The sequence below is a fragment of the Calonectris borealis genome, chromosome 13, assembly GCF_964195595.1.
Source record: "Calonectris borealis chromosome 13, bCalBor7.hap1.2, whole genome shotgun sequence".
NCBI classification, from domain to species: domain Eukaryota; kingdom Metazoa; phylum Chordata; class Aves; order Procellariiformes; family Procellariidae; genus Calonectris; species Calonectris borealis.
This window is the reverse complement of record NC_134324.1, coordinates 1,486,762-1,512,266: the sequence shown is the minus strand read 5'-3', so window position 1 is coordinate 1,512,266 and position 25,505 is coordinate 1,486,762. Positions and strand designations below refer to the sequence as shown.

Below are 25,505 nucleotides of genomic sequence, written 5' to 3'. Positions count from 1 at the left end.
AGCCTCTGCCGGCCAGCTAGCAGAAACCCGCTCTCAAGCCGAGACACGGGCTCTGACCCTGGGGACGGCAGATCTGACCCTGGGGACGGCAGATCTGACCCTGGGGACAGCAACGCTTTTATCTGCTGCCCCGGCCAAAGGGCAGAGGCTGCGGCAAGCGGGGGAGCAGCCCTGGGAGCCGCCGAGGTGCGATGCCCCGGGCTCCTCCGCCGGCAGCCGCGTGCCCCGGCACGACACCGGCGTGGTGCGAAGCTCGGCCTCCAGGCTGCCGGCAGTTTCCCCTTGGGTAGGATACGGCCTGAGGTCGCCTTCTGTTCTTCTGCCACCCTCAATCATTTTTCCTTTGGTGTTAAAACCTTGCGGGATATTTGCATGCTGTTGTGACTTCCCCTAGCCACTACGGGTCCAAAGAAAACAGATCCATGTGTTTTAAAATCTCAGCTTACATACCATTCCTCCAGCTTCTGCTCCTTTTTGGGGCTTTTCCTTCTTTTGGTGGATCAGTGACCTGAAAATGCACTTTATGTTTTCCCTGGGAGAGGTAGACGAGAAGAGCTCCGGCATAGCTGCATATTAAACCCGACCTGCCGCGGCTGCCGTCCCCAGCAGCCTTTCCCGAGCTGCCAGCTGCCGCTCTCCCCCCTACAACAAGTTTTTAATCACTCGCCCCAGATAGATCCGATTAGATTTTTTTTTCCTTAACAAAATCATTAAGTTTCCTGTGCGTATTTCCAGCCATTTAGACCCCTTTCATGTTTCCCTGACTGTGGAAGTATGCACAGCCCCGCACATCGGGGTATCCACGGGAATTTCATTGACAAGCTGCTTATCTTCTCTGCCAGGTCATTAACATGCTGTTTACGCGTTCTGCCAGGTCATTAAGGAAGATGTTAACGAATGACCTCTGCAGTACCCGGTTAGATACTCCCGACTCCACCTCCTGCCTCCTCCAGCGAGCTCTGCACAAGTGGGTAGATTGCTACCTTTTTTATATATATATATTTATATATATAGGTTTTTATATTTTTTTTATATATATATCTATTTTCCCACCATGTTGCTGTTGGGATGTATTGCCGTGCCGTTTAGGGCTGCTCACGCTCCAGCCCATTTCAGTCATTCTCCTTATGTTTTCTGCAATATTGTTCAAAGAGGCAAAAGTAGCTCCCTCCCGCTGCTCACCCATTGCCAGTGCTCTTCAGAAGAGCAAGGCCATCTACTGCTGGCGGGGACTTTTAGCGTGCATAGCTTGGCTTTCGGTAACTTTGGATGCTCGGGACCTTTCTCCCCCGGCTGCCCTCCCTTCGTGTTTTAGGGCGATGCCAGCCGCCTGCCAGGGACACAGATTTCGGCGTCGCCGCCCTCTCCCCCTCGGCAGCCCACCAGCTCCGCTCTGCTCTCCCCCTTGTCCAGGGCTCAGCCGAAGGAATGAATTTGCTCCCGACGTGGGGAGATGGGGAAGGATTTGTCCTGCCCCCGGGAGGCGCGGGAGGGCTGCGCGGGGCCGGCAGCTGCCGCCTTCGCTGCCTCCGCTCCTTCCTCGCAGACGGCAGAGCGAAGGGGTGAGTTCAATCTCTCTCACCCATTTCTGAGGCCTCATTAATTTAAGCCAATATTCTTTCCTCCCCAGAGGTCCTGATGAAAGAGAGCAACTCCATTGAAGATGCTTAAGCATTAAGCCTGGGCTCAAGTTCCATTAAAGTGCCTGATTAAAGCGGTGAATGGCTGGACTCCGGACAATGCTAAGTGCTTTCCTGAGTCAGGTTCCCCGACTTCCCAGCGCCCGCGGCTGCACACCCAGCTCCCGCTTTCTGCCACTCTTCCTCCCCGCAGCCCCTGGCCAGACCCTTGTTCAGTCACCATTTCCATTTTCTTTTTCTTGCAGGGATTTTTTTCCTTCTCTTTTTTTTTTTAAACCTCAAATCCATGAGTGGCCACTTCTGAAGTGATAAAAATCTTATTCCTTGCCTTTGGTTTTTTTCCAGGCAATTGTAGCTTACAACACCTTAATTATCGCGTCTCTGAAAACTGGTTAAAGATTTTAATACTTCCTTCCCCGGACCATTATGCAGTAGACTTCTCAGCCCCATAAAATGTGCCTTCTGGAACCCGATCGCCTTGTGCTGCTGCATTTCCCTGCTCGGTCCTTGCCCCCACGGTTCGAGTGCCTCCAGCCCCCCTCGCCTCTGCCCCCGCTCCTCCCCAGCACCCCGGGCAGGTGGGAAGCGCCAGAGGCGATGGCAGGGCTGCAGGCAGCCATAGCAGATTTTCGGTTAGAATATGGGCTTTTTAATTTAACTCATATTACACAGCTAGCGAATATGTTGCATCATTTTAATCAGCCAGCACATCTGCAGAAGGTGCAAGTTTCCAGGAGTCGGAGCGCAAGAATGATGGTATAAATCACGGCGAAGGCAAATCCTTGACATCACCTTCATTTCTGAATTTGATCCTCTGATTTAGCAGCGCAGCGCTGGCTTGCTGGCACCCGTTTTGCCTGGCTGTTTGCTATTTAATAGGTACAAGGCTTGTCAGACATCTCCATGCATCCGATGTCCTGGCGTTCCAAAACCCCTGTGGTTTTTTTTTTAAAGAGGGTTGGATTAATCATGAATTTTGGCCCCAGTCTGCGCGGGGCTGGCTCCCTGGAAAGGCTCTGCTGCGGGAGAGGGGCTGCGCCTCCCTGCAAAGCCATTTGGGATACACGTGCTGCCTGAGTTCAGCCCGGCGAGACCTCATCCGTTTCATCCCAGAAAATAGTTAGGGGGAAAATCTGCCAGGTCCCACGGTGCCCATGCCTTTGGGACGAGGGAAGTTTATTCCCCACCGATTTTTATTTAGGTGAGTTTTAAATAACTCAAACGCTTCCCTGGGGAAACCATCCCACAGCCGAACAGATTTCAGCACTAAGCAGTTTTTCCTGGTGTTCAGCCTAAATTTTCTTTTGCTCTGTTTTATCCCATTACTCTTTCGCTATAAAAATTTCTCAGGTAATTTAAATGTGAAGTGGCTGTGGAATACATTTTGGGATGCAGATAATCACTTGATGAGGGTGTGATTGTGCACGGTTGACAAACTGCAAGCCGCGGCTGCTCGGGAGGAGGGGGGTGACGGTGAGCTGCTGGGGAGCGGTGCAGATTGGGGGTGGTGCTGGGTCTTACCAAAGGGGGGACGAGAACTTCTTTCTCACCTTGTCCCTTTAGAACGAAGCATTTCAGGAATAACAAAGCAGCAGGTGGGAAATGTGGGGGATTTACCCCCAGAAATTGCATTATCAGTTTAAATTGTTTCAAGGGAGGTGGGCAAGGGGGGAGCTGGAAGCCAAGAGACCGGGGTAGATGTGTACCGACGGTGTGGGAAGGGGATGGTGTGATGTACAGGCAGGGCAGTGCCAGCTCTGCGGGCTGGGCTGCAGACCCCCCCACTAGAAAGCGAGCCCGGTGCAGCGTTACCCTCCTGGGAGCCGGGAGGGAGCCTGCGTGGGAGCTGAGTCCCTTGAAACTCGTGACACCTGGAGTCATTTAATACGTCGGGCAGCTGTCCCTGCTCAGGACATCAAAGGCAGCCAGAGCCGCCCTTCCCTGCCGGAGCGGGGGGCACGGGCCAAGTCCCGCATCGCCTCTTCTGCATCCAGAGCTGCATCACGCTGCGCCTGCGTCTCGGTCTGCTCCCCCGGGGCTTTGGGTGGCCGTGCCGCAGCAGAATGCCTCGCACAGCTGGTCTGGGGCTGTGCTGCACGTGTAGCTACATTCGCCCCCCACGCCTGTGTGCGCATACGTGTCCTTGGCATGGGATCGCATAAGCGTGGCTTCCCCTGATGCATGGCATGCGAATCCTCCGGACAGGTGGGAGGGCTGAGGCCGGCGCAGCGGGAGCCCTCTGATCTCTCCCTGCCGTGGCGGTGTCAGAACTGCAGCCAGTGCTGCAGCAGGTGCGCCCGAGCCTCTGCTCTCGCCGTGCGTGTTCTCTCCACACACACTCGCCATGTGCACACTGCATGCACGCTTGCTCTCTGCGCACTCTCCATGCACGCTCTTAGTGCACGCTCACTCTCTGTGCACACTCAGTCTCCGTGCACTCTCCATGCCCACTCTTTGTGCACGCTCACTCTCTGTGCATGCACCCTCTCCGTGCACCCTCTCCGTGCACACTCTCCATGCACACTTGCTCTCTGTGCACTCTCCATGTACATTCTCCATGCAAACGCTCTGTGCACGCTCACTCTCCATGCACACTCTCCATGCACATTCTCTGTGGGTGCTTGCTCTCTGGGCACTCTCCGTGCACCCTCTCCGTGCACCCTCTCCATACACCCTCTCCGTGCACCCTCTCCGTGCACACTCTCCGTGCACACTCTCCGTGCACACTCTCCATGCACCCTCTCCGTGCACACTCTCCGTGCACCCTCTCCGTGCACCCTCTCTGTGCACACTCTCCGTGCACACTCTCCGTGCACACTCTCCATGCACCCTCTCCGTGCACACTCTCCGTGCACCCTCTCCGTGCGCCCTCTCCGTGCACCCTCTCCGTGCATGCTCCCCTGCCTCCCCGGGAAGGGCCGGGCGAGGCTGCGCCATGGCCGGGTGCAGCGCGCGGGGACGTGGGTGCCCGCGCTGGGAGCGCGCTGGGGAAGGAGAAAGGCAGCAGCAGGGAAGGGAGCCGTGAATCCCCATTGCTCCCGGGCGGACAGGCGGGCACGGGCAGGGCGGCAGCTTCCTGGCCGCTTCTCTTGTCGGAGCACGAGGAGAGCTCACAAAGCCCGGGATTTTGGGGGAAGAACGGGGGTGCCTTTCCCCCACTGCATCTGCCCCGGCAACTGCGCAGCGTTCCTTGCCTCTGCCCGCTCCGTAACAGCGATCCCTTCCTGCTGCGCCAGCGCTGCTCCCTCCCGAGCTCGGCCCAGTTCCCCTGTCACCGGCACAGCTGAGGCTGGGAACCATTTTCCCGTTAGTTTATTGGGTTTTTTACCCAGGACCATCTGAGGAATGGCCCTGGTTCAGCACCACCGCCCTCCTCACCGGGGCTGGGTGGGAAAAGCAGGACTTTGTCCCTGAGTGACTTCACGGGCGGGTGTTCCCCGCCGCAGGAGCGACCCTGGGAAGGGGTGGGAAAGGGTTTTCCCGTTCTCCCAGACCGGCGCCCACCTCTCCCAGGTGCCCCACTGCCACGCATGAGACCTCTCCCTGCGCCGCGGTGCCCTCTCCACCTTAGCGTGTTCGGTTCGGTGCCTGCTGAGGCATTCCCACACGGGCAGGGGCAATGAACCGGGGGTTTACCCGGCACACAGCCATCCCGGCGTGCCGGCTGCGGCCGTGCCAGCTGAACCCGCGGTAAGGTGGCACCGGGTGACCTTTGGATGCTCGGCGGTGGCTCTGCCTACCTGCGGCGCTCGCCTGGCTCGCGCGCCTGTTCCCCTCATCCCTAGGATGCACCAGCACCCGTCAGCACCAAACTGGTCTCCACTGGTGTGGGGTGAGGGGGTCCACGCCCCGGGGCTGAGATCCTGAAGTGACCCCGAAGTGATCCCGGCCTCCATCTGCCTCTGCCCATCAGGGTGGTTTGGGCACAGCATCCTCCTCCTGAAGGATTCCTGGATCCCCACCTGAGCCTGTGCCGGGAGAGCCGGCATCGCCATGGCAACCGATTGTGATGTCATCGGCAGAGATGATGGGGCAGGAATAGCGAGAAACGGGCAGGCAGCAGGCAGGGCAGGCAGCGCTTCCCCATTCCTCAGCCATGGGACCCCATCCTCCCTCCAAAAAATGGAAATAATCATTTTATTTTTCTCCTTATTTTCATCTCTTGGGACTGGGGGTGTCGTCAGAAGGGTGCCCTGCGGCACGCCTGCGCCGGGCGGCCTCGGCAGCACGCTGCACCCCACGGCGGGGTTTTATTTTAAAATGCAGAGAGCTGACGGATCTCCACCCAAGTTTGCCAGGGAAGGTGCCGGGGGAGAAATGCGGAAATAGATGAACAAAAAAAGTAACGGAGATCAATGTGGCTCGGGGTGTTGCAAAACGAGGACGTTTAAAGTTTTCTTATTTGAAGTGAACTGACTCCAGAGGGTTTTTTTCCAATTTTTGTAATAGAAAGTGAACTGACTTGTTTTTTTTTAAATTTTATTACTAAAAAGTGACCTGACTCCGGACTGGGTTTTTTTTTAAATTTTCATAGTAGAAAGCAAATTGACTCTGGAGGGTTTATTTGATTTTCTTGATAGAAATTGAACTGACTCCGAAGGGTTTTTTGAAACTTTTGTAATAGAAAGCAAACTGACTCGAGCTTTAATTTAAATTTTCTTAATAGAAGGAGAACTAACTCCAGAGTTTTTTTGTTTATTTTTGTAATAGAAAGTGAAGTGACTCCAGAGTTGTTTATTTTCAAATTTTCTTAATACAAATTAAGCTGACTCCAAATGTTTTTGTTTTTTTTTTTTTTTTGGTAATATAAAGTGAATTAACTCGAGGTGGTTTTTTTTTTTATTTCTCTTAAAAAAAGTGAACTGACTCTGGAGTTTTTTTTCTTTTTAATTTTATTAATAGAAATTGAACTAACTCCAGAGGGTTTTTTTTAATTATTATTTTTATAATAGAAAGCGAACTGACTCCAGAGGTTTTTTAAAAACTTTCTTAATAGAAAGTGAGCTGATTCCGGAGTTTGTTCCCCCCCTCCAAGCCCCAAAAAACTCCCCAAACCCCCTAAAAAGCCTCCAGAACCCTTCAAAAAACCTCCCCAAACCCGCCAAAACCCTCCAAAAAACCCCCCAAAACTCCAAAAAACCTCCAAAAAACTTGAAAAAAAGGTGAATTTATGTCGCATTTCAGGGTAAATCAGCCTAAACGGGAGCCGTTCCGCCCCCAAAGCCGGGACTCACCGGCACACCTCCCCCCCCCCGCCCAGCGCTCCCCCGGAGCAGGCAGCGCTGCCTGCGGTTTTCAGGCAGGGGCGGGGCCACCGGCGTCCGCTAGGGGGCGCTGTTGGATCGCGGCTGAATGCCGCGCGAGGCGGGGACAGGGGGACGGGGATGGGGACGGGCCGTTGGGGCGCCGGGACCCCGGCGCCCCGACGGCCCGTCCCCATCCCCGTCCCCCCGCCCGTCCCCGCCTCGCCCGGTCAGCACTTGGGGGGGGGGGGGATACAGCGGGGGGGGGAGCGGAAAAAAAGGTAGGCGCGCCCTTTAAGAAGCGAAAGTGGGCGTGTCCCCGCGCCGCAAGGCCCCCCCCCCGCGCCGCTCAGCGATTGGCCGCCCCGCTTAGGGCTGCCCGTTCCGTTGCCTGCGCGGAGGAGTAGAGCGATCGTCGCGGCGGGCGGCGCCGCTGTGCGGGAGGGGACGGCGGCGGAGGCGGCGGGACGGGAGACGGAGGAAGGCGGCGGGGAAGCGGCATGGGCGCCTGACGCCCGTCCCGTCCCGCCGCCGAGGGACGATGGCGCGGCCCCGCGGCGGGCGGTGGTTGCTGGGCGTCCTCCTCGCCCTGTGCCGCTTGGCCGCGCCGCTCGCCAAGAGCCTGGAACCGGTCTCCTGGAGCGCCGGTAACCCCAAGTACGTGCGGCGGAGGGGCGCGGGGGAACGGGGGGGGGAACCCGCCTCGCACCCCCCCGGCAAAAAAAAAAAAACCCTAAAATTTAAAAAAAAAAAAAATTAACCAAAACCGCAAGATTTTTAAGAAAAAATCCCTCCCCGGGAAGCGGAGCGGGCACCGCGAGGAGCGGCTGGAGGCTGCGGTCGACGGACGGAGAGGAGCGACCCCCGGCTGGAGTACGGACCCCTCGCCGAGCCCCGGCTGCTTCTCCCGGGGCGCGCTTGGCTGCTGCGGGCTTTTACCTTTTTTTTAAAAAAAAAGAAATGTACTTCTAAATTTTTTTTTCCAATTTTTAAAAATTCTTTTGGCTTTTAAAGATTTTCTTCTCTTTAAATATTTTTTTCATTTTTTAAAATGCGTTTTAGTTTTTTTTTTTTTTTAATTTTTTCACCTTTAACATTTCCCCCCCCCGGGATTTGGGGAGGCCCCGCGGGCGCCGCCGCCCCTCGCCCGGCCGCGCTCCGGAGGGTGCCGGGGGGCCGCCCCCGTGCCGGATCGCCGATCCCCTCTACCACGCCGACGCTAGAGTTGGATTTATTACCTTTTTTTATTCTTTTTTTTTTTTTTTTTCCTGGGTTTTCTCTTCCAAAAGCAGGCCGTGGAGGAAGGCGGGGGGGCTGCGGGGGGGGGTCGGCCGGCGGTGGGACCCCCCCCCCCGCGGTGGAAGCCGAGAGGGGGTCCCGGTCTGAACAAAGCCGGCGGCTCCTCTGCAGCCCTGCCCCGGCTATACAGAGCTAAATTACATATATATACATATGTGCTGTATGCGTGCGGACGTGTCTCTGCCCCGGCTGAGATGCAGAACAATGAGAAGGGGCTCTCCCAGCGCGCCGGGATGAAGGGCGAGGAGGAGGAGGAGGTGCTCGGCCGCGGTGGCTGCTGGCTGGGGATGGTGGTGTCAGGGTGGTTTTGGTAGCCCTCGTGCTGGGCTTTATCTTGTAGATCACGGAGTGTTGGTTTATCTTCGCCTCTGCTCGGTTTGAAAAAAAAATAATCCTGATTTTAGTCTGATTTCCCACCACCACATTTTTCTTAAAAAAAAAAAAAAAAAAAAAAAAAAGAGTTTTTGCGGGTTGGAGAGAAATGGAACAATTTGGACAACTTGGGCACTTGCATTCCAACCAAATGTTTCTTTCTTTTTTTTTTTGGGGGGTGGGGGGGAAAAGTCAACTTTGCTGGCACATGCACCCTCGAGCTCCAGCCCGTTGGCGCGTTGGACGGGGGCTGCGGGGGCTCCCGCAGGAGAATTCTCCTCCTTGGTGTGTTTTTTATTCCCTTCCTCTTGGAGATGCGTCTGTTGGCTTGGACTGGAGAGAGAAGGAGCCTTCGCCCTCGGGAATCGATCGTTGTGTTTGCGATGTCGGCGAGGGGGAGGCAAATCGCTTCTGGAAAATACCCTTTTTAGTTGAAAAAGGGCGGCTGGCGGTAGAAATGGCTTTGGCTCGGTGGTGTTGGTGGGGGACGCCATGTCGCCCCAGCCCGCTTTATTAGCGTCGGCTTTTATTAAATCGGCGAGGCCTGGGGAGTCGGGCGGCGGCGATGCGGTGGGCACGCTGGCAGCCGGGGGGTGGCACGCCGGGGGGTTTTCCACCGTCCTCCCCACCTGCCGGGGGGGCTGCCGGCACCGAGCCCCGGGTGGGCTCGGAGACATCCCTCCCCGGCGGGGCGTCCCGGGGTGGTTTGAGGTGTTTCTCGCTTCTCCCCCGATTTGGAGCTCGGTGGTCATCCACCCTCGGCGCAGCGTTCTGGTTGCGTGCCACTCGGCGTGGGGACAGCTCCTGGGGGCCTCGGGGGCAGCGCCGGTGCTTCCCCAGCCCCGTGGCCCCACAGGGATGGGAGAAGGTGGGAAGTGCCCAAAATGTCGGCGTTCCCACCCAGAAACGGCTCTGCCGGGGCGGGACGGGTGCTGGGGAGGGATCCCCGCGGCGGGGCAGGGGCGGTGGTTGGTTTTTGCCGTGGTGGGGGCTGTGGGTGACCGGCCATGCTCCCACTCTCACCCTGCCGGTCTGTGCCCGTGCGGCCTGGCCCCGGACCCTCCTCTTTGGGGTCTGTTTTTGGGGTCCCTCACTTTATTTTACGCCTTAATGCTGCTGCCTCCGAGTTCCGCAGGTTGCGTGGCGCTGGGCAGAGCCTCTTCACGGCCGCTCCTGCCTACGAACGCGGTTGAGTCTGGGGAACTGCCTGCTGCACAAAGTCCGGTTCCAGCTCGAGGAAGAGCCGTGCTCTTTATTAGGCTGGGCTTACTCTCCGGGATAGATGCGTTAAAAAAACCCCTACGTGCGCTCGCCGTCGTACTTTGGGCTTTCAAACCCCTTCCTCCGGCACTCCGCGGGCGATGCCGTGTCTGTGCCAGCCCCCTGCCCCGCTCCGCCGAGCTTTAACTCTTGTTTTTAGAGTAAAGAGAGCTAAAGCCTTTAAAAATAACGTCGCTAAGTGGAATTTTCCAACAGATAGAAGGAGAAAGCGTCGCGCGTTGGGCCGTCTGGCCTTGGTGGTGTCACTGTAAATAATGAAAATATTTTTCTGCCCTTCCCTCCCCTGGGCAGCTCGGGGCTGCGCTTACAAAGCGTGGGCTTATGACTTGGCTGGGACGTCACCGGCAGGTCCCTGGTCTCGTGGTGGTTATCGGAGGGACGCTGATAACGCATCCGATAGAAGGAACGATTTCCTGGTCGAGTTAAGACTGGCTTAAGCTGCGGCACGGTATGCTGCGCTGGGGAAACGTTTCCCTTCTGCTCCGAGGTGTGTGTCCAAAAGCCAGCAGTGAAATGGTCACGTCTTCCTATTGTGAATAATTCTGTGTTTTTAAAAGGAAAAAAAATAGGCCTAGAAAGGCTTTTGCTGGATAAAAGATGATAATTGTCACAAACCCGCGCTTGGGACAAGCTCGGGCTAAGTGAGATCCGCTCTGAGCGAGCTTTCCCCGGGACGTCTGCGGAGCCCCTTGGAAGGGGTCTCGGGGAGCCAATATGGTTTTAATTTTATTCCACCGTGTCCAAAGGGGGCTTCATGGGAGGGGGTGGAGGGTGCTTTCAGGATTTAATCGGCCTTTTTGCTGCTCGGCTGGGGGGTTGGTGGGAGCGTGCTCTTGTTGGACAGCCGGGAATTGCAGGAGAAATTCTGGCTAAATCCTTTCTGAACTCCCTTGGCTGTAATTTTGGAGAAATATTGACCCTGGTGGGCTCCTGTGCCGACCATTAAAAGGAAGCATTCCTAATAAAATATGGTTTGGAAAATTCATTTCAGGCTGGAATTCGCCTCTCCAGAAAGTATTTTAATAAGGAGGTGGGGGAAATGGGACACATCATCCGCACGGCTCTGAAGAACGGGTCGTTTCGGCTCTGCTTTTCTCTCTTTCCCTCATATAAGTTTTCCGCGGCTCCGCTCGCTCGCTCTGTGGAGCAACCCAGCAACTTTCTAAAAACAAGACAAACGCAATTTTTTTTAAAAAAAGAAAGTGTGGAGGAGGGGGGAAAAAACCGAACCAGACAAAAGTCTAATCCTTTGTGGTATTTTTATTCTGTCTTTAATGACATTATGGTGTCCTATTGAATTCTGTAAGCGCTGAGTTTGAAGCCTGGCGTATCTTTGCCTTTTTTAATGCCTTTTACGAGGGACAAAGTGCTTGCGGGAAGGCTGTTTCCGAGGGGAATGGCTGGCCTGGAGCTCTGCATCGGTGGGCTCACACTTGTCGGAGCAGATGTAATTTAATTACCGTACCAGTGGGCGCATAAGGCGCTTTGCAGTATAAGGAGTTGGGAAATAGTGAAAACACGCTGCTTATTTTTAATTAAAAGCCGTGTTTGGCTCGTGGAGCCTTCGGAGACTCCCTCCTCCCTGGGAGCATGCAGGGCCAGGAGGTGGGGGCTCCCCGGGGGTGGGGGGCGCGGAGAGTCCCATAAGCGACCCCATGGCCCCCGCGCACACCCCTGCCTCCCCGGGGCTTTGCTTAATCTCCGAAGGCTGGTTTGGATTAAGTGAGCCTGGATGGTCTGCATCCCGGTTGGAGTTTCCCTCTGGAATGGAGGAGCCCTTTCCAAGCATGCCGGGAGGGTGCTGGGGGGGACCCTTTGGGTGCCCGGCTGTTGACTGCCCTCCCAGCACCGAGGGCTCTTGCCCTCGCTCCCCCCGAGACAGAAAGCCCCGTGCCCGGCCCCCGTTGCAGCAGCGAGGTTACCCTTCTCGCTGTGCCTGGGGGAAAGGAGCACCCAGGGCTCCTTGCGTGTCGTTTGGGAATGACTTCATTAACTTAAATTAAAAAAAAAAAAAAGTGAAGGCAGGGTTGCGGCTATTGCAGTAGCTGGGTAAATACCACTGGATTCTATAAAATGGATTTAACTGCTTCCTTTAAAAGAAAAAAAGAGCCGTGATGGGGTGGCTGATTGATTGTAAAAGGAGCCGTAGCTTTCTCCAGAGCGAAACAGCTGCTGCAGCTCCTCGGAGCCGCGTGGCAGCGGGGACGGGACGGGGCTTTTGTGCCATTTCTGGCCGCGGAGGGCTGGGGGGAGCTGGCGGGGGGCTGCGTCCCTCCGCTGCCGCACCTGGGCGACTTCATCGCTTTTGGTTTGGAGCTGCTCCTTGGATCCCTGTCCCAAACAGGCAGGGTGGGATGCGCCCTCGCACGGCGCGGCCCCGGCCGGGTGGGCAGGGGTCCCCTCTGAGCAGCTTTACTGGGTGGGCCGGGGTCCCCCCGAGCCCTGCGCGTGTTTGTACGGGTCAGGGGGATCACCAGGAGCCCCGACGCACGTGCAGCCCCTTGCACGACGCGCGTCAGGAGGCGTTTGGGTTGTCCCCTGGAAACTGGGGGCTTAGCAGCAGGGTTGGCCCCTTCTTTCCATGTAGGATTTCCGAATCCTACAGCTTCCCCGTGGCTCTCCGGTCCCTGCCCCGCTGGCAGGGCACCCCGTAATCAGCAGAGCGGTGGCAGTGCTGCTGGGAAGCCGGGCTGCCCGAGGAGCGCTGGGGTCCGGTGGGAAAACATCTTGTACCGATCAGTAGCACATGCTACTTGGAGTCTGGCAGCTGAAACAGGGTGGGGAGAAACAAAGCTGAAATCCATTCTGTGTCTAATTAATGATTGCTTGTATCGGGAGAGCAGGAGGAGGACTCTGGGCTCGGCGCTATCTCGGCGTCACATCTGGGCAGGAATGCGGCGGCGGTGCTGCGGGGCTTTTGTTGTGCTCGCCTCGAAAGAGCCGGGGTCCTTTCTGCTGCTTTCCACCGCTTTTCTCCTTCCCGTCCCTCGCTCTGGGGCGGGTGCTGTGGCAGAGAAGCCTCCTCCGGCGAGCAGGAGGGGTGCTGGTGGTGTTTCGCCTGCTCGCGGAGAGATTCGGCACCCCTCGGTGCACCCCCGGCGTCCTTCGGGGAGGTTCTCCTTGCCCCTTGTGTGTCGTCGCCGGTTGGAGCACCGGTGCTCAGCTTGTGGCTGTGCTGGAGCCTTGGGATCCCGGCGCTCCCGGCTCCGCCAGCCTGTCCAGGCTCGGTCCCAGACAAGTTGGACAAGCCAGGGCTAAACGTCCTGCTTGGTTAGGCTGGGTTTGTGCACGGGGTGGGGTTTGCATGGCCCCTGCGCTTTCGGGGAGCGGAGATCTTCCTCTGGGGCTGGAGCCAAACCCCGCAGAGGCTGTGGCTGACGCCCGGCGGGGAGGGGGGGCTCGGGGGCCTCCAGCAGCCTCCTCCCTCGGGAGGGCCAGAGGATGGGGGGACAGGTTTGGGGGGTTACTCGCCGTGTTTCAGCGAGCGGTGGCTTCTCCTCTGTGAGCTCTCCCCGCCGGCGCCCCCGGGCGGGCTCTGACCCGGCTCAGGTGCCGGCGTGGCAATGCCGCCCCGGCCAAGCCGAGCAGCTGCGCTTCAAAAATGCCAGCTATTTATAACCCTGGCTCGGCTGCTCTGAAATAACCTTTTCCTACCCGCAGCCGGCCCTTCCCAGGTGGGCTGCTCCCCCTTTCCGAGGCCGTGGGACCGGGCTTTGCCAGCGGGGCTGCCGTGGGGGCTGCGCCGAGAGCCGGAGCTCGTTAGTGTCCAACCGTGAACTTCCCTCGGTGTTTCCCAAGGGCTCCGTCCCGCCGTGGTGCTGCGCCTGCACGTACGTCCACGCGTGCCGTGTCTGCTGGCCCGGCGGGGTTGGGCCGTGGTGAGAGGCTTCGTGTTAACCCGGTTTGACGTGGGTTGGCTCTTGCTGGTGCCAGCGCGGAGGTGCTGGGGCGGGATGCCCAGGGCACGCTGCACCAGCTCTCTGTCCCTGCGCCTTCAGGACGGAATTTGGGAAATGCCTTCCTCACGGTGGCCGGGTCCCCCTCCCCTGCAAAGGCCTGGGGTGGGTGCCCTCCATGGGAGGGGGGTCCCGGCTGGTTTTGGTGGCACCCAAGCCTGCCTGGCTGCTCCACGTGCGGTGATGGGACACGAGTGTCCCATTTCCCGGCAATCCCTTTCCTCGCACCCGGCAGCGGCGGGTGGCTCCCTGGCCTGCAGCACGAGCCCAGCCTTGGGGACCGCCTGCCCCGCCTGGCTTTCGGCATCCAACGGCTTCCGAGTAGGTACTTCAGAAAAAGCAAAGTGCGTTTTCATGGCTTATCAGCTATAAATACCCTTACACCGTTAATATTGATCACTGAGTGTTTGCATGTTTTCCTTCTCATTAAGGCTGGGAAACGTCTGCGGTTGCACATGCATTAGTGGCAAGGCTGAGACGCGACACCGTCTTCTCTTTGCTACCGATTTTAACGTTTTAATGGGTTTCTGAAAGGTGTGAGCACAGTCTGGCGTGTGGGTTTGCACGCAGAGACGGCAGCCTCGGCTCTGGCGGTAGTGCGGAGCGGTGCTTAGGGATGCGGTGATGCTCGGGGATGTGATGGTGCTGGGCTCCGGCGTTCTTTGTCTGGGCTCGCTGTACTATCGCAGCCGAACGCGAGGGGGAGGTCCGTGGCCCCCCGGCTCCCACCGGGATTTCGGGGGGCAAATTGTCGATGTGCGTTGGAAAGGGGGAATGGGTGCAAAGGCGCTTCCCCCCTTAAAGCGGGAGGCGGCCGGTGTGTGCCCGGGCGGGGGGTCAGGGCGGGCCCCCCCGTGCCGGCAGGGATGACAGCGTGCCCTGCCTGCAGCCGGGCGGGCAGCATATGGAAAGGATCTGGGTGTAATATCCCGGGCTGCAGCGCGGCTTTGCTGAAGAGGCCACTTCAGCAGGGGACGCGGCGTGGTTAGTCCTCCCGGCTGACACATCCCAGGCCTTCCTCAGACTTGAAAGAGCTCGAGTTCGCCTTTGAATCTGAGGATTTATAGCCCTTTTAGGCCTCTCCAATAAAAGCACGGCTCCCTCCTCAGACAGAGCCCACCGTCTCCCTCCTCCGGGCTCATTATCCCAGGGATTTGTGTTGCTCGCTCTCGCGCGCTCTCGCTCTGTTGTTCGCTACCGCCGCTTTCTTCAGATGTGCGGCTGAGAACTTCAGAGCATGAAAGCCGAGCCGGGGGAGCTGCGGGTCCCGGCCACGCTGCCAGCATGTGGCCCCTGCCATGGGCTCAAGCAAACCTGGCTCCAGACCCAGCACCTCTCATCTGATGGTGCTGGGGGTACGCCAGCATCTCCCCCTGTGGTTGCGGAGCATCAGCTCCCCTTGCCCCGTGCGTGATCCCCCTGCCATCCCTCGAGGACCGCGAGCAAACCAGGGCGAGCTCCCGTCCCTCTGGGCAAGCGCGCGGAGAGCGCCGGGCGCGCGGCGTGCGCCCACCCCTGCCTGCCTCGTCTCGGCACATGTGGGCACTTAAGCATCCTCAGCCCTACAGATCATGTCTGCTTTATACAGGCACGTCAACCCTCTAACTGTTTAAAGAGAGGCTTAGGAAAGAGTCCAGAGAAACGACATAATAATTATTGTATTACAAATTGTTTCCTTTAATGGGCCCTGTCGGATCGCTCAGTCTGCTAAACACATTGTGCCCTCCCCCAGCCCCCAGCCCCGCGCTGCCGCGGCCCCTTTCCACTGCTCCAGCCTCCCCTCGCAAATCCGGCCCCGCTGGAAAATTCCTCCTGCCGAGGAGCCTGGGTGGTGGGGCGAGGGATGGGGGCTGCGTGGGGACCCACCCGGACCCCCGGGGGCTCCGCAAGGCGAGGGGAGGATGGGCTGGCCCCGTCTCCGAGGAGGGGTCCCTGCGGGTGGGTGGTGGTCTCTGCCCCTTCCCCTGCTCCAGAGCATTGCGTTGCTTTCCCAAGGGCTTGCGGGCCAGCGGCACCCCCAGCTGATGCTCGGGGCTCAAGGGCACCTACTCACCAGCCAAAAACTTCTTGCCCTGCCTGCACCGGTGCCGCAGGCAGGGCAGGATGGGCAGAGCGAGCTTCCTGCCCTTCCCCGGCGTTTCGGTGCTTGCGTGGTGGTGGACGGCTCCCAGGCAGCTTTTTGGCAGCTCCCACCCCTGAGGGCTGCGGGGTGTAAGGAGAGGAGCCACGAGCGGCAGTGCGAATTTTTTCGTTGCCCCCAAAGAATAAACGTGTTGGAATTAAGCAGCAGGTTACGTTTCTTCAAGGCCGAGCAGCAAATATGTTTTAAATTTGGCAGCCGGCAGCAGAGAGCGGGTGGGAGAAATTTTCCAGGTATTGCGTTACACTTTCCCCTAAAAGGGCTCTGCTTTGGGGCTGGGGATTAAAGGGGGGAGAGGAGGGGGCACCCCGGGCGCGGGGACGGGGGCTGCATCCCCTGGGGCGGCAGACCCCCTTCCCTCGCCCACGCTCGCAGCCCGGCGCGCTCCCGAGGGCGCGGGGGCCGTGATGCTCGCCCCGGCTGACTCAGGCCCTGCCCGGGGCAGAGGTGCGCTGCGGGGGACGGCCAGGATTAATTTTTGGGCTTCCTCCCTCTGGGCGCGATGGGAAATTTCCACCTGGCTGTGGGCACCGCCCCGCTCCCCCGGCCCGCGGGGCTCTGCCTTGCCCTCCTCTGCTCCTCTGATGTCTTTAATAAACGCTTCATGCAAGAGCGAACCTGGGATCCACTCCCAGCACGGAACTGGGGCTCGGCCAATTAGTCAATTATTTTGGAGGAAGAAATCTAAAAAAAAGAAAAAAAATTTTTTTTTTTTTTTTTTTTCTTAGGGGAAGGTCTGGCCAATGCATCAGCGAGCAGCCTTCTCCTGGGGGGCTGCGCGCAGCCCCCGCCTGCAGTCGCTGAGCTCCGGCCCGTCCCCGCTCTGCTGGCAGGACGGGGTGCTGCCCCTCGCACCAAGCCAGAGATGGGGTCTTGGCAGCTGCCTGCGCTCTGGCTCGCTGCCTGTCCCCTCTGCACCCGGCCGTCCCGCCCAGCGTGTCCCTTGTCCCTGGGCAGCTGGGCGGGTGGTCCATGAGCATCCCCTCCGGAGCTGGCACTGGTGCATCCCATTGTTCCCAGCTTCCTTCGCAGGAGGAGGAGGAGGAGGAGGAGATGCTTCCCCAGGAGGTGGGGAAGGGCCATCCCAGTGCTGTCGGGGGGTGCAGAGCCCCCTTCCCTCCCGCTGGGCAGAGCCGCGGTGCCCCATGGTCCCCACTGCCCGGGGGGCCCGGCTGGGCTGGGGTTTCAGGAAGGCACTCGGAGGTGCGAGGGGCTGGAAGCGGCTGGAGTTTCCCCTTCGGCTGTGTTTGGTTTTAAATTTTGTAGTATTCTTCTCTCGGGTAAGCTCTGTGAGGACGCGGGCTGGTTGCGCACCCCTGCCTGCGCATCCATGCTGGCGAGTGCTCTCCGGTGGTGTGCCTCCCTCCCCTGCACCCCCGTTAGCGGTGCCTCAGCTGGAGCTAATTGCTGAAATAATTGGGGCAGCAACAGCCTGGCAAGGCAGCGGTGCCGGGCCGGGGTCGGCGGAGGGAGCGGAGAGGAGGGTCCGTCGTGTGGCTGTGCCTCCCGGCCCCCCAGCCCTCTCCCACCCCTCCGTCCTGCGCCGGCACCGCTTTGTGCCCGTTGTTGGCGTTGCTGCAGCAGGAGAACTTTTTCCTATTTTCTTTCTTTTTTCCCTTGCCTGAGCTACAGGAAAGCTCTTTGGTGGGGCTAGAGGATGGAGGAGAGCCTGCTCGCGGGATGCTGGAGGGTGCTGGCTCGGTGTTCCCTCCCTGCAAGCGATGGGTGCTGGGGCTCGGGGGGAGGCTCTGCAGGACCACCCCGTCCCTGTCGCTGCGGTGAAGGCAGGGAGAGGGGCACAGCCGCTGCTGGGCTTGGTGGCCGAGATGGCACCTGACGGTGCACAGGCCAGCCGGACAGCTTCATGTCTTGGCATTTTCCCCTCGTTTTCCTTTGCAGAATTAAACTTCCCAAAAGGGCTGGGGAGGGGGTGGCACCCCAGGGTAATGGTGGGGAGCAGGCGGTACCCTCCCACGATCCCGCGTGGCCAGGGCGAGGGGCTCCCATCGAGTCCCTTCCCAGGAGCCGTTCCCGATCCCAGGGAGGTTTAACACTTGACGATGCTTTTGATCTCTGCCCTGACGTGGTTAGCGATGGGTGCTGCTTCCCTAATTACCCCCTTCATGTGGGGCTGCGCTGCTTGGCTGCGCTTACCTGGTCTCTCAAGAAAAAAAAAATACCCTGGAAGGGCGTGTGCGGGGTGGGGGAGCGCAGCGTGCTTTCCCATACCACGCAGGAATCCTACAGCGCTCTTCATATAGCCCTGGGTGCTCCCACCCACGGCAGGCAGTTTCATGCTCCTTGGCTGGTTTCATAACATGCAGGAGAGGCACGAAAGTCTTCCAAAACCACCTCCCTTTGCTGCGCGTGGAGCCCGTGGGCTTGGCAAGGCGGGTGGGGGTGCCCCCCCTTTCAGGGTGCCAACCAGTCAGCGGGGTTGGGGGTTTGCTGGTCATGCTGGGAGAGCACCGGTGCCCGCCTAGCATCCCTTCTCAGCCGGGTTTTACTCCTTTTGGGGTGCAGGCTATGTGTTGTGCCTGGGCGCGTTGCAGGACGGAGGCAGTGGCAGGGAGAGCGCAGGGACTCCTGCTGCTGTCCCCAGCCTGGGGAGGGGGCGTCCGGGGTGGGGAAGGGCTGCAGGGTCCTCCTGGCTCCTGCTCTCCCAGGCAAGGCCCTTTCCTCCTTATTTTTCCTCTTTGAGGATGGAGGCGCGTGGGTTGAAGATGGAGATGGGCGGACCATCCTGCAGAGCTCCCAGGAGCTCATCCATGCCTGTAAAGCAGTTGGAGGTTTGTGGGATATCAAACTTGCAAGGAGAGCATTAACGTGCCGCAGCATCGTACCAGCGCACAGACAGAGCAGAGAAATCTTTGTATTTCTTATCCGAGAGCGCTTTCTCCTTGAGGTACCTACAGGTGCCCGTCCCTGGAATGCCCAGCTCAGCCCGTGTGCCTGAGACCTGGCAGGAGGGACCTTGCCCGCCCTGTGCCCTCTGTTGGGAAAGCCTCTGCTGCCTACTTCTTGTTGGGGAGGGGGGTGAGAATCCCTTTCCTAGTTTATTAAAAGAGATTTGTTGGTAGTACGAATGGTTTCCTTACACGAGGATGGAGAGTGGGTGACAGATACAAGAGCAGTGGGATAATTGCTTCCAGATGCTGCCTCCCCTCGTCGCCAGGGCCGTGTGTGTTCCAGCACCCTGCCAGCTCCGGCGAGCAAAACCAGGGAGTCAGCCCAAAAACCAGGGCTGGCCCGAGCCATTTCAGACAGCTCAACCTGCGATGGCTCTTGATTTCACCGCGTCTTCTGGTGGCCAGAGTGGTCCTGTGCGGACGTGGGAGCGGGCCGGCTTGTGAGCCGCGGCTGGGGCTCTCCCGGTTCCGCCAGCCCCCGAGCTGGGGCTTTAGGAGAAATGCCGAGTGCTGCGGGACTGGGGATGCAATCCGGAATTGGCAGCGCCGGCTGCGTTGTGCGCGGCAGGCGGCTCTCCCGGATCCGCACTGGAGGCTTCCCCACGGCTCGCGCCGCCTCGGGATGCCTGTGCCGTAAACACCGCGTTTTTTGGCATCCGGGCTGTCTTGCAGAGAGCATCGTTGCTAGCAATAGTATTTATGATTATTTATTGGTTCTTAATGCCAAATAATGTAAACATCTGGCTAACGCAGCGCACATGTTGCTCGTGCAGTGGGACGTCTCCGAGTGTTTGGCTTGGGTTTACGCACTTTATGAATTAGAAGAAGGCAAATGGTGGGTTGTTTTGATAAATTCCCCTGAAGGTAGAGATTCTTGAAGGGCTTCGCTGCTGACCTTCTTGTTAATTACTGCTCTGCAGCGCCGGGAGGACCAGCTGAAAGGGAGTAATGAAGCGTTGTCATCCGGCGCGCTCAGCCCGGCCAGGGCCCCGCGAGGAAAACACCTCCTCCCTCTTGCACCGGGGATGTGTGCCTCTCTCTGCATATTTATCGAGCTGGTTCCCCGTGCCTGGTAGATCGGAGCCTCGACTCGTAAGATCTATTTTAAGGTTACAGTTCTGACCTTGGTTTACACCAGCAATGGGTGTTGATGCAGGATTTTTCCCAAGGTAACGGCAATAGAGGTAAATCTAGCTGATGATAAAGGTGCTGGGGAAGAAAAGGGAGCAAAATGGCTTGCCGTCGTGTGGCTTGCTGGTGGACATGGATTTTATTTCCCTGCAATTTCCCCTGCTTTTAGCCCCAGACAAAGCTTGGTGGGAAGGAGAAAGGAAAATGAGAACGGAGGAAAATTTACTACTCCTGTGATTTCTGTGGTGCTTCTGAAGGTGAGAGTTGAGTCACTTTGCCTGGTACCAGCTCAGCAATTCCACCTCGTCCCCGGAGAGCGTCTGAAGTCACGCAGGGAGAAATAATGCCTGGGGTTAAAAATAGACACTGACAATAGGAAGGGAGGACTGGAAAAGCTCCGTGTCAGGGGAGGTGGACAGAGCCCGGCGAAAGGCATCAGGATTGTGCACTGCTAGAGCTGGGCTTTGATGGGTTAGACTGGAGTTAAACCTCTTTTGCGCTTGTCCTAACCTGGAGCAGATTTCGCTCTTGGGCTTGGACGTCAATCAGTCAACCTGGGGGAAGCGCCTCTGCTTTCAAGGGTCTTGCAAAAGTTCGTTAGCGAGGATGCGGTGCTGTCGGAGCCAGGGCTGGGAGAAGCAGCTCATTAAATCCTAATTGTTTGAGGAGGGCAGGTGGGACACGGCTTTGGCAGAGGAGAGCCTGGCATGGGGTGGAAGAGTTCCAGCTCCCCTGGCATTTTTTAGGACTGATCTGGAAAAGGAGGGACTTAAACTCGATCCACTTTGTCGCCAGCTGGGATGTGCAGTCGTGCCCGTGCCCAAAGTGCTTTGTCCCAGTGGGCTATCCCAGTGCCACCAGTAGCCGCCTTGCTGGGAGCGGGCTGTGCAGGGTGCTGCTTGGCCAGGGACGGCGGCGGTGCTGAGGGGAGAGTGCTGAGCGGTGCAGGACTGCGAATTCTGCAACCCTTGCCTGAGGCTTTTGTTAAAGCTCATTAAAACCATCTGTGGTTACCGGAGCCTGACCAGAAAGCCCGGGTGGCAGCGGGGGCTGGGGCAGCCCGAGTCCCCTGTCCCCGCGGTGGGGACATGGCCAGCGCCGTCCCCCCGGGGCAGCCGCCAAGCAGCGGGCGGGAGGAGAGGGGGTCACAGCTCCCGCTGGAGCGGGACCAGGAGCGATTCCGGCTTCTGCCTTAGTTTAAAGCTTTTTTTCTTTCTCTCCTGTTTCTTTCACTCTGGCAGCCCGCTCGGCCCTCTCCACCGCGCGAGATGCTGCGAGTACAATAGGGCTGCGAGGTGGGGCGGGAGGGTGGAAGGAGATGAAAGGGGAAAAGTAAAATTGAAGCATGTCTGGAAGGGCATTTTGATGTAAATGGGACTTTTTGATAGACTTTGAGAGACACCGGCAGAAAGGGCACCGGCCCCCTTCGGTGCGCTGAGCTCCGGGCTCGGCTCTTTCATTTGCTGGGGAAAAGGGCATTTTTTCATCTCGTGTTGGGTGCACCCATGGTTCCTACCGGTCCTCCCCGTCCCCATCACCACCGTGGCCTGGCGCGGGCCAGCCCTGTGTGCGTGTCTTAATGAAGTCAAGCAACTGGAGAGTCCTGTTCAAAATGTGAAAGTAGCGGCGGAATCTTGGGAAAGGGAAATGGCTTCTTGCAACCCAAGCAGGCAAACCATGGGCGGCCGGGAGGGCACGGCTGCATCCCACCGTCCTCCCCCGGCAGCTCCCGCACACCCTTCCCCTCCCCGGGGAGGGCGTGCGTTTGATCCGCTCTCGTCCTTTTGATGCCAGCCCTCGTCCTTGGCACCGTCTTAGCAGCTCTCCCGTGTTCGTGGAGATGTGGCCTTGCCGTGAGTCATCCTCCTTCCTTTCTGCTGCTTTTTTTATTTTTCCCTTTTCCTTCTCCTAAGAGAGCACTTATTAAAGGAAGCAGCGTATTCATCCAGGAAACAAGAGCACAATAAGCGCACGGCGTTTATATTTCAAAGGCGTCTCCGTCGTGGTTGTCGCTGCTGTTTTGACAAGCTGGAGATGAGAGGCGGCTGCCGGCGGCGGGGGGCCGGGGATGCTCCCCGTGCGCATCGGCCCCGGGGAGCCAGGTCCTGCCCGGAGGCTGGGAGCCCTCGGGGGGTGCCCGGTCTCCCGTTGCCTTTCCACGTGCTTGCGTGCTTCTGCTTGGCAGCTACTGACCCTGCCAAGGCGAGAGGAGGAGAAATGAGGACAGGGCTGCTCCCCGGAGAGAAGTCTGACAGGTCGGGGGGCTGGGAGGGGAGAACCGGGAAGGTCGGTCGGAGCTGGCGTCCCCGAGCCGTCGCAGACGATGGGTGGCCCAGGAGGAGACCTGTCACTTCTCATCTGCCTGTTGTCGGCTGAGCCCGTGGCTGGGCTCGCGTCCTCCCCGCTGCCGCGTCCGCCTTCCCTGGGTTGCTGTCGTTGCACACGGAGCTGTCGGCGGTCCGAAAATTTACTGCTGGTATAAAACCATCAAAAACCCAAACTGTTAGTCAGTAAAAATGGCAAGGCAATTGCAGGGAAACTTGTGTCTTCCTCTGACAAACTTCTGAGTCAGTCCTTTAATCTCTAATCTAGGTTTATGGTCATCTTTATTGAAATGCTGGGCTCTGCGAAGAGTTGACATGTATGACCATCATAAACCAGGAGTTATGGGAGCCCAGAATTGCCTTGATGGTCTAAGTGTCTGCAGGAAGCATTTTTAAAATCCGTAATCGGGATTTATTGGCCATTGTGGCTGAAACTGTCAGTAGAAAATAAAATAATCAGCCCGGGACTTTTTTTTTCCTCTTTGGCATTTGACTCCTTCCACATATTCTTAAATCATTTTGTGTCTTGCCTACGTGCTTAATGCCTTTCTTCTGGGGGCTGCGGGTGAGAGGAGGGGGATCCAGCCCCAGTGGGTGCTGGGTGCCCTGTCTCCCATCCCTGGCCAGGAGCAGGCTCCCCGGTCCTGTCCCGTCCCCGCACGCCCTCCTGCCTCCCCGTCTTCCCCATCCTGGCCAGGCTGAACATCTTCTAGGTGGTGTACCACGCTGTGGTGTTCATGGGCACGTCCATGGCAGCGCTGCTGCCGTGGAGGATGTGGCCATGGGGGACGTGGAGCAACAGGCTCCACAGAGGAGGATGCTCCTGGAGGAGGCATCTCAGCTGGTTTCTCACCTGGGGTAGCTGGGTCCTATGACTGGTAGTGCTTTTTGGGCTTATTTGGTTGTTGTCGAAGGTGTGTGTAACAGGAAGCGCGTGCTGTGGAAAGGCGTCCTCCTTGGGTCGGTCAGGAAAGGGAGCAAAGAGGCTCCTTCCGTCCGCTTCTGGGAAATGGAGGCTGCCAGGACCTTCCTCGCTCAAGCTATCGATTTCCATCCAGTTACGGCAGTACTGAGACCAGTGCAGGAGGCCAACAGCACATTTTTCTACCAGACGGCTGCTCTCTGCCAGAGCCGCGGAGGAGCCTGCGCTCTGCCTGGGTGGCGTGGGCCATGCCGAGCTGCCCTCCCTCTCTGCCCAGCGCAAACCGCAGTGCCCCGCGCCTTCCTGTCGAGGGCCTTGGTGGCAAAGCTCTTGGTTTTTCTTTTTTGGGTCAGCCAAACTGACCCAACTTTTTCTTTTCCTCACTTTTTTTCTGGTCTTTGAATCGCTTCTGTGCTTTGCAGTTGTTCCCCATCCGACGGGGATGTCCAGGCTATGGGTGCACACTATTACTCTCACCGGTGCCTGGCGTTTCCCTGCTTGTGGGTGCAGGATACGTCCCGTGCTCCCGGCATCCAGAGGCAAAGCTCTGCTCCGGCCCTGAGCATCTTCCTGGCCCATCCCCGTTATCTCCAGTTATCTCCCTTTTGCTCTCCCCTGACCTGCCACCGTAAGCAACACCCGGCAGTGCCGGGTCCCGAGTTAGCCTAAAATAGTCTGCTCGGGTTGATAAATATCTCTGTTTCCGTTTTGTTTAACAAATGTCTCCTTTAATAGCAAAGCTTTTTGTTAAGCTTTCTCGTATTATCATCACGCTTAATCATACAGGGTGGCTTCTAAAAGTACTTTTTTTAAATGCCAGTTTTTATCCAGGTTTTAAAATTGAAATTCATTTTTTATCCAGAGGCAGGATATAAATGACTCTACTAAAATTAGATTAATCCTAATAAGAATGTCAGTTATCATTTCTGAATACATTAAAATTTTTTTTGAAATTTTACATGCCTCTTTAGCTATAATTGCTAGTGTAATTTCTTACATAGACATGGTGTGTCCTCACGGTTGACAGAAATACTTAATGCAATGTCGACACTGCAGTAAGTTCCAAATTAGTGTGTCGCAGCCACTGCAAACGTTTTGAACTTTCTCCTTAATAAGTTAAGGAAAAAAAAAAAGAAAAAAGCAAAAGCAAAAGCACCTCAAATGCAAGAATAAAACGCATTTAGCTCGTCGGAGTAAAGCAGGACAGTTGGAGGCTGGAGCCCTTCAGAAGGACCTTTCATGAGCTGGGGAAGGGAGGCAGAAAGGGAAGGGGGAGCTGAGGGTCCCGGGGAGGCGACTGGGGGTCCGGCGGGCGAGGGCAGGTCCTGGGGTTTGTGTGGAGGGGGGCTGAGTCCTGCCCGGGTCCGGGGGCTGCAGGGCAGGACTGGGGCGGTTCTGCAGCAGCACCCGTGCTCGCTTGGGATTTTTTTAAGGTATGGTGAATAAACCCCCTTTCCTGGTGGATGCCCTGGAACCGTCACTGCCCGCCTGCGTGCAAGGTGGGCGTTTGATCTCTGTTTGCTTTCGCAGCTCCGGTCGCTTCGAGTGCTTGCGCTCCGCGTTGGGGAGCGGGTTTGAAGCGCGCGTGCCACCCAAGCTGCAGCTCTCCGCAAACATCTGCCGGCAGCGTGCATCCTCTCAGCGCCCTGAAGCACCCCCGGCTCGGCGTGGTGTGCGGCCGGGGGGATGCCGGGGGGCGGTGGGGCGTCAGCGCCGCGCCCGGCGTGGGGCAGACCCCGCTGCCGGCAGCGTCCCCGTGCACGCAGCGGGTGCTTTGCAATAAACTCCCCATTGCAATAAAAGGGTTGGCAGCATCAGGCCTCTCTGGCTGCTGGCATGGTGGCATCGCAGGGACGTGTCCCCAGCCCGGTGGCACAGTGTGCGGTGGGGCGAGGATCGCAGCCGGGAACGCCGGAGCTAGCGGGATTTTGGGACAAGGCTCTGGGGAATCGCATCTGGCAGCAAAGCTGGGGGGGGAGGAAGTGGTTGGGGGGAGACTTTGGTCTCTCCTGCGGCATCTCGTCAGCTTTCTTCCGTGCGCGTGGGTGGCAAGTCGGAGGTTTTCGTCTCGGGGGGGAGGACTGCCAACGCTCCCCGTCCGCAGGCAATTGGAAACTGCTGCGCGTTGGGCCGGCGCTGGAGCGGCGGCGAGGGCGGCCGGGGAGCGGGGCGGCAGGCTGGGTGCTCTGCCCTCCTCCTCCTCCTCCCCAGGCCTGAGGGCTGGTTTATTTTTAGGTTTAAAACCCGAGCTTTCCCTAGCGCCTTGTTAGAGCCCCGGCTGGGAGCAG

General features: G+C 58.0%; 1 protein-coding gene across 1 annotated transcript in view; it reads left to right on the top strand.

Moving 5' to 3' along the window:
• The first annotated feature begins 7,261 nt into the window (after nt 1-7,261).
• Nucleotides 7,262-25,505, top strand: part of EFNB1 (ephrin B1) — a 53,347-nt gene continuing 35,103 nt past the window's right edge. The window contains exon 1 of the mRNA XM_075161891.1: nt 7,262-7,540. Coding sequence (XP_075017992.1) covers nt 7,425-7,540 — 116 coding nt within the window. The 5' untranslated portion in view covers nt 7,262-7,424. The remainder of the gene's footprint in view (nt 7,541-25,505) is intronic.